Source organism: Garra rufa, chromosome 7, assembly GCF_049309525.1.
Source record: "Garra rufa chromosome 7, GarRuf1.0, whole genome shotgun sequence".
NCBI lineage: Eukaryota > Metazoa > Chordata > Actinopteri > Cypriniformes > Cyprinidae > Garra > Garra rufa.
This window is the reverse complement of record NC_133367.1, coordinates 38,534,518-38,542,527: the sequence shown is the minus strand read 5'-3', so window position 1 is coordinate 38,542,527 and position 8,010 is coordinate 38,534,518. Positions and strand designations below refer to the sequence as shown.

The 8,010-nt window shown below is 38.6% G+C and overlaps 1 protein-coding gene and 1 pseudogene across 1 annotated transcript; both read left to right on the top strand.

Annotated features, from left to right (window-relative positions):
- Window positions 1-8,010, top strand: part of LOC141338155 (NACHT, LRR and PYD domains-containing protein 3-like) — a 73,461-nt pseudogene that overhangs the window by 52,440 nt on the left and 13,011 nt on the right.
- Window positions 2,124-5,988, top strand: LOC141338429 (tripartite motif-containing protein 16-like). Its single transcript, XM_073843973.1, has 6 exons — window positions 2,124-2,743; window positions 3,059-3,154; window positions 3,250-3,477; window positions 4,604-4,763; window positions 4,903-4,950; window positions 5,161-5,988. The coding sequence occupies exons 1-6, from the start codon at window positions 2,171-2,173 to the stop codon at window positions 5,703-5,705; spliced, it is 1,650 nt and encodes a 549-aa protein (XP_073700074.1). The 5' UTR covers window positions 2,124-2,170; the 3' UTR covers window positions 5,706-5,988.

Sequence of the window (8,010 nt, the reverse complement as noted above, 5' to 3'; positions counted from 1 at the left end):
CCAGAAAAAAAGGGTCTAGCAACGCACCTGTCCTGAAGCGGCTTCATAACTGCATCCATGTTTGCACGTCTCGTTTGATGTGGTAATTTCACAGAAGTTGAAGACTCATTCCCATCTCCTACAGTGCAATTCGTATAGGTATACGGCCCACTTATATATATATTTGTTTTCACAATTCATCCATCTCCTTGTCACTTAAGCTGGTTGCGAGTTTCTGGGTGGTGAAAGAAAGTCATGTGAAGAGATGGGTGTCTCTAAGATAAAACCACACCCTGTCAGTTTTAATGTAGACTAGATACCCATCTCATTAATCTGGCTTACACATAACACACTAGCGCATTTTTATTAGTCAAATCCGTTGAAATGATTGTTTGGCTGCACTAATTAGATGAATTGGAACCAGGAACACGTGCCCTAACATCCAATGTACTTGTTACATTGTAAGAATAATGGCATCTATGCTAATATTAGTCTGTTTCACTTTTATTCCAAAATCACTGTAGCCACCCAGATCCAGTCTGTGTCCAGATCTGATGGATACCCTTACATTTACTTTTATTCCCATTAATCCTACCCTCTTACAAAAATAAACATTCTTGATTCATAATATATAGTTATACGAAGAGCCTTTAACTCTCTCTCTCTCTCTCCCTTTTTTTAAGTGTATAACATTATGAAATGCAATGCATAATTCAAACTACAGTACAGGTAATGCACATGTGAAAAATCAAAACGCTGTCATATTAACACTGTACATTTATATACTGTATATATTGTATTTTTAAGTGTGGTGAGTTCAGTTTTAGGCCTCAAAAGTCTTAGCTACTTTACCAGCATCCACCTGCATTTGTGTAGTGTGTGTATTATGTTCATGACGGATCAAATCAAACATAAATATTCCTCAGTGATGCTTTATTTCTCATGTTATTCCTGAACATGTGTGAGAATCAGCAGCTATGTTGATGCTCTCAGAATCTAGCTGGGGCTTGGTCACATGTCACCAGCCAATCAGAGAGCAGATGGAGACAAGAACACATCCCTTTCACAGAGGTACAAGACGTTACTTCGGACTACGAATGATAAAACCATGGTATTTCATGTAAATAGGTGTTCCTTCATCTTTGAGTTTTATTTTTTTTATTGAATATAGTTAATTTTCCACCTTTCCCCTTTATAATAAAAGATGTAAGGAAAAAGTGAAATCCAATAATCACAATGTCACAACACACACACACACACACACACACACACACACACACACACACACACACACACACACACACACACACACACACACACACACACATGTTGGGTTTACATGTTTTATGGGGACATTCCATAGGCGTAATGGTTTTTATACTGTACAAACCGTACTTTCTATCGCCCTACACCTACCCTACACCTAAACCTAGCCCTCACAGGAGATTGGGCACACTTTTACTTCCTCAAAAAAACTCATTGTGCATGATTTATAAGCCTGTTTCCTCATGGGGACCTGAGAAATGTCCCCACAAGGTCAAAATCTACTGGTATTCCTATCCTTGTGGGGACATTTGGTCCCCACAACGTGATGAATACCAGGTACACACATACACACACACACACACACACACACACACACACACACACACACACACACACACACACACACACACACACACACACACACACATGTTGGGTTTACATGTTTTATGGGGACATTCCATAGGCGTAATGGTTTTTATACTGTACAAACCGTACTTTCTATCACCCTACACCTACCCTACACCTAAACCTAGCCCTCACAGGAGATTGGGCACACTTTTAATTCCTCAAAAAAACTCATTGTGCATGATTTATAAGCCTGTTTCCTCATGGGGACCTGAGAAATGTCCCCACAAGGTCAAAATCTACTGGTATTCCTATCCTTGTGGGGACATTTGGTCCCCACAACGTGATGAATACCAGGTACACACACACACACACACACACACACACACACACACACACACACACACACACACACACACACACACACACACACACAGACAGACAGAGAGAGACTCACGGACACAACTGTTTTACACGTCATTCAAACACAGAACCAGGAAACAGGAAATTTGCGAGAGAAAGAGAAACTGAAACGCAGTTGAGCTATTGTGTGCTTGTGTCTCTGCTATCAAGCAGTAAAATGGCAGAAGTCAAAGTTTTTCAGGATGACTTCAAGTGTCCAGTGTGTCAGGATCTCCTGGAAGATCCAGTGAGTATCCAGTGTGGACACAGTTACTGTAAGAGCTGTATTACATGCTTCTGGGATCAGGAGGATGAGAAGAGAGTCTACAGCTGTCTTCAGTGCAGACAGACATTTAGTCCAAGACCTGCTTTAGCTACAAACACCATGCTGGCTGAAGTGGTAGAAAAACTGAAGAAGAGGAAACGTCCTGCTGACTGTGACGCTGAATCTGGATATGTGCAGTGTGAAGTCTGTACTGGAAGAAAATACAAAGCCATCAAATCCTGTCTGGTGTGTCTAAACTCTTACTGTCAGAATCACCTTGAGGAACATGAGATGTGGTTTAAAGGAAAGAGGCACAATTTGACTGATGCCACTGGACGACTGCAGGAGATGATCTGCCAGAAACATGAGAAGATCCTTGAGGTTTTCTGTCGCACTGACCAGAAGTGTATATGTGTGCTGTGTACGATGGATGAACATAAAAACCACGACACTGTATCAGCTGCAGCACAGAGGACAGAGAAACAGGTATTTAAATATATTGATCAAGTTAACACTCAGTGTAGTGATCCAATTTTCTGTGTAGAGATGTAGGTTAATTACACAGAAACACTGTCAGTGTGAAGCTCTAAGTCTGTGTCAGTTTCACATTCATGATACTTATGCTTACAGTCTGAAAAAGGCATTAAAATTTATCATAATCCATGTTCGATGATTGTTACTGATTACTTTTGTAGTTAGAACCTACAACAATTGGTCATCAGTTCCACTTTTCCTGGATTAATCGATGGTTTAGTGCCAGTTGTTTTCTATGCCTTTCACTATCACAAATATGTCCTGTAGAATCAGCTGAAGGAGACGCAGAAGATGTTCCAGCAGAGAATCCAGCAAAGAGAGAAAGATCGTCAGCCACTGAGAGAGGCTGTGGAGTCTCATAAGGTGAGTCTGGAGAAGAATAGAAGTTTGTCTCAGTCTCAGTTCAGACTCTCCTCTTTCAGTCCCACTGAAGCCTGAATCAATGTGTGTCCTAACAGCGCTCTGCAGTGGAGGACAGTGAGAGGATCTTTACCGAGCTCATCCGCTCACCCATTGAGAGAAGCTGCTCTGAGCTGATACAGCTGATCAGAGATAAGAAAAAGGCTGCAGTGAGTCGAGCTGAAGGACAACTGGAGCGACTGGAGCAGGAGATCAATGATCTGAGGAGGAGAGATGCTGAGCTGGAGAAGCTTTCACTCACACAGGATCACATCCAGTTCCTGCAGGTAACAGTGATCGAACACTGAACAGTATCAGAGTTGACTTGAACCAGATCTATGAAGGCAAATCAGTAGAAAACTTGAGAGCATGCTGATCGGAATGTGAGAACTTGTCATATTAATATTCGCATGTGTAAGTGGAAATTTGCATTCACAGCTCTGATCTGAAAAACTGAATGCAATTTTAATTTTAATTTGCAAATTAATAGTTACAAACGTGTAAAATGACATTCACATAAACAAAATGACAGACATATTTGCTTTCGCACTTCAGTTTTACTGTACAACCTCAAGTCGGCACTTACAACCTCTCAAATATGTCTGTGCAACTTCAAATCTTAGCGCTTCGACTTTTGCTACTCCTTTTGTGATATTCCTGTAGCAAACCGGTGCGCCTGTAAAAACAAAAGTGAGAGAGCAGGGGTGGGGCTAGGGAGGGAATGAAGACATTATTTTTGATGCATGACCAATGAAAAATGCTAGCAAACCTGAATTGCAGTGCAGTAAGAAATATTTTTAATGCATATCAGTTATTAGTAAAACACTGGAAACTATTTTAAACAACTTTGCGCTCTGAATATATTTGGATGGGACCAAACACCTTAAGTGTAACTTTTAACCAATAAAATAATTGTACTACATATTAGTTCAGTCCTGTTTATTTCATTTGAAGAGATTTACTAAATTGGTACTAAATAATATGTGCAATAATTATGATCCATGAATGGCCATTTCAAATGTAAAACTATATTTCATGACACCCTTTTGTTTAGCGCCAGCCTTTTAGTACCTTTTGCTGTGCTAGGTACCCCAACAGAAGGGTACCAAATAAGTGGTACGGTATTTTGGTACCATTCACAATTTTTGACAATGGAAATAGTAATATTTGCATAGCGTACTGTACTCTACTGAACCCTACCACTCGTAGGAAATGAGGCATTAGTGTCAAATACTAGAATCTGTAACTCTAATGTAATGCAATGAATATGAGAAGAATGAAGCTAATGTTGTGAAAGTGCTGGATTAAGTTACTAAATATTAACCAAGTCAACAAGAGCTGCACAAATCTGATAATTGTGCAGTTATTGGATGAAGTGTGGAGCTGATGAGTTTTCATTTCTGTTTTCTGCAGATTTTCCAGTCTCTCTCAGCACCTCCTGAAACTACAGAAGTAAATGACGATCTCCTCATTTCTCTCTTCTCCTCTGATGGCCTGAGAGAATCTGTTCATCAGCTGAGAGACAAACTGGAGGATTTCTGCAAAGAGGAGCTCAAGAAGATCTCAGACAGAGGTAAAGTCCTGGAGATTCATACTTTCATAAAATTAGTCCATCATCATCTCATAACATGGAGAGCATCTTATTAAAAATGTCTTAGGAATGGTTGCAGGATCATGAGAATCACACTGTTCATGTCTGTTGATTTCCACAGTTAAATTCGCCAACATTGTTCCCAGAACCAGGAAAGACTTCCTAAAATGTAAGAAATCAATCAGAAAAACTCACGAGTGTGTTCATGCTCTTCCTGTAGGAGGTGAAAGAAGAGTTTTATAATTGATGATGTAAATGATTATTTGCATAGGATATCTGGTCATCTGTGCTGAGGCACTGATGATACTCCAAATATGAAGTTCAGCTACATGAAAAGATCAAACTGATTCATAATTCTGATGTGTTTTATCTCAATCAGATTCCCATCAGCTCACTCTGGATCTGAAAACAGCACATAAACGCCTCGTTCTGTCTAAGAGCAACAGAATGACTGTTGTGGAGAAAGATCAGTATCCTGATCATCCAGACAGATTTGATGTGTTTCGTCAGGTGTTGTGTAGAGAGAGTGTGTGTGGACGCTGTTACTGGGAGCTGGAGTGGACTGGAAGTATATTTGGTGGGTTGCGCATAGCAGTGTCATATAAGAGCATCAGCAGGAAGGGAGGGGGTAATGAATGTATGTTTGGATATAATGATCAGTCCTGGAGTTTGTACTGCTCTCCCTCCAGTTACTTATTCAGACACAATATCATAAAGACTGAAATCGCTGTCAATCCCATCAGCAGGAGAATAGGAGTGTATGTGGATCACAGTGCAGGAATTCTGTCCTTCTACAATGTCTCTGACACAATGAGCCTCATCCACACAGTCCATACCACATTCACCCAGCCGCTCTATCCTGGGTTTGGGTTTGGATCTGGATCATCAGTGAAACTGACAAACATTGTAGATGAATCAGAATAGATTGACAAGAGATTATACCCATAATACTTTGAGCTGCATGATAAATCAGTAAGAGTGAGATGTTGTAGAATCTCTTTCTTTCTCATTAATCACATTAATTCTGCAGCTGAATTTTTGTCAGTGAAATAACATGTCAGAATAAATGTGTGTGATAAATCCTCATATAGACAGTAAGAGTCCTGTGTAGCCATGTGTTTCTGCTTTTTTCAAACTCTGTGTTGATTTAGTAATGTAGTGTCACATCTGTCATTTAATTATTACTATCATAATTACCTTTCATTCAGATGATCACAGTCAATAAATCATTTTATTATTCACTTTATGGAGCTCCAGCTCTTTTCAGTGTTTTGTGTTCCTGTGTCTTCCAGTGTCGAAAGTTGCTGTTTTTTATTGTCACACATTTAATTATTAACTGTAGGTTTGTTTTTATTTTAAAGGGGTCCTATTATGCTTTTTCACTTTTGAACTTTAGCCAATGTGTGGTGTGTATGTTTGGGCATACAAAATATCTACAAAGTAACAAATCTCAAAGTCCACTTCAAAGGGAAGTATTGTAACGTGGTGTTTAGGGTTTGGTTTTGTTTTGGGGTTTTCATGTTCATGTTTTCATGTCTTTTATTTTGAAGTTTTGCCATGTTCCTTGTTTAGTCTTGCTTCCCTTTCCCTCATGTATTGCTGCCATTGGTTCCTCAGTTCTATGTCCTGTTCTCATTGGTTGTCTTAGTCATGTGCTTTGTTTTTGATTGGTCCGTCCATATTTAAAACTTAATAATCACTTTAATCTAGTTTGCTGCTTTAGGAAGGGGCGTGGCAATACTGAACGCCATCTAAGCTGTTAGCCAGTTGCAATGCAGTGGGACTGCTAACCAATCAAAATACATTTGTTTTTTCGGAAGGTGGAACCCGGAACTAATCGAGCCATTTGTGCCAGCCTGGAAATAAAGCCGTTCTAGTGCACCCCCAAAACAAAATAAAGACTTTGTAAAAGAGCATGATAGGACCCCTTTAAATTTACAGCTTGTTAATAATTTATTAAATTATAGATCAGTGGTTAAAACATGTAAATGACACGAAATTACAATGTTAAAGAGAGAGAGAGAGAGAGAGAGAGAGAGAGAGAGAGAGAGAGAGAGAGACCACAACACCTCACAAAATCTCACAAAACCTCCATTTGGTGACATCTTCATTTGTAAAATTGGTATAAAAATAAAACCAACTATGTTTTTTGTAAAGTCTGTAACTCCAGCATTCGATGTTTTCTCGTGTCACAAGTTTAAAGTTCGATTCTCTCTGGCCAATCAGTAATCAGCAGGGTTTACACGTCACATTTTGGTAAAGGTTCAGCTTGCCTGAAAAAAGTACTAGGTACTTTACACAGTGGAAAACCCCCCATAAGTGAGCTGTACCGAAAAGTACCATGCCATACTGTGCAATTGAAAAGCAGCTTAAGTAAATGTGAGTGTTTAACACAGTTTTACACACGTACTATCAGTGTTGGGAAGGTTACTTTGGAAATGTAATAGGTTACAGATTACATGTTACTTGATTTAAAATGTAATAAGTAGTGTAACTTTTCAATTACTTTATAAAAGTAATGTAACTTATTACTTTTAATAACTTTTTGATTACTTTTCTAAATTTCGAATATTTTCAACTGTTATTCATTTTGAAACATTTAAACCAGGCAGAGTTAATCTTACAGTAGCAATCAACATTATTGTCAGACTTTCAAAATCCTTCATCACTTGAATTAAGTAAGGGATAATATACATCTTTATTTTGCAGTAACAACTGGCTACATTAACAACAACATCCCACTTATTACACAACTGCTTCATAGATTATTTAGATGTTTAGGTCAAAATTATTAGACACGAAACACTGATCTGAGTGAAATATTTGAACGCAAAGCTTCCATGAAGAAATCAGTTGCTAGCAACGGCAAGTTCAAATTAGACATTTTAGGTATACCATGCAGTTTTACCAGTTTTCTTACACAACATTTCACCTCATAAATAATTAAGGAAGTAGTACTAGTTTGTTAGTTATCTTATGATCCATTACAGTTTACAAAAAAATAAAAAATAAACGGCAGCAGCTGCATTTGTATGAAACATGAGTGCATGAGTCCACGATACCAGGATGACAGAATTAAGAAATTGTCCACATAATATTGAATTAAGCTTTAATAATTTATTAGCTAACCAAACACAAAGCTTCCGCCAAGAAAAATGATCAAGCATATACTTAAGTTCCCCTGAATGTCGTGACTGACCAATCAGAATTAAGCATTCCACAGTACCGT

Bases quoted from the DNA above. Each gene is read 5' to 3' on its own strand.
- LOC141338429 (XM_073843973.1), top strand. From the start codon at position 2,171: ATGGCAGAAGTCAAAGTTTTTCAGGATGACTTCAAGTGTCCAGTGTGT. The intron at 3,155-3,249 runs GTGAGTCTGGAG...GTGTCCTAACAG, and splicing joins AGGCTGTGGAGTCTCATAAG to CGCTCTGCAGTGGAGGACAG. The intron at 4,764-4,902 runs GTAAAGTCCTGG...TGATTTCCACAG, and splicing joins CAAGAAGATCTCAGACAGAG to TTAAATTCGCCAACATTGTT.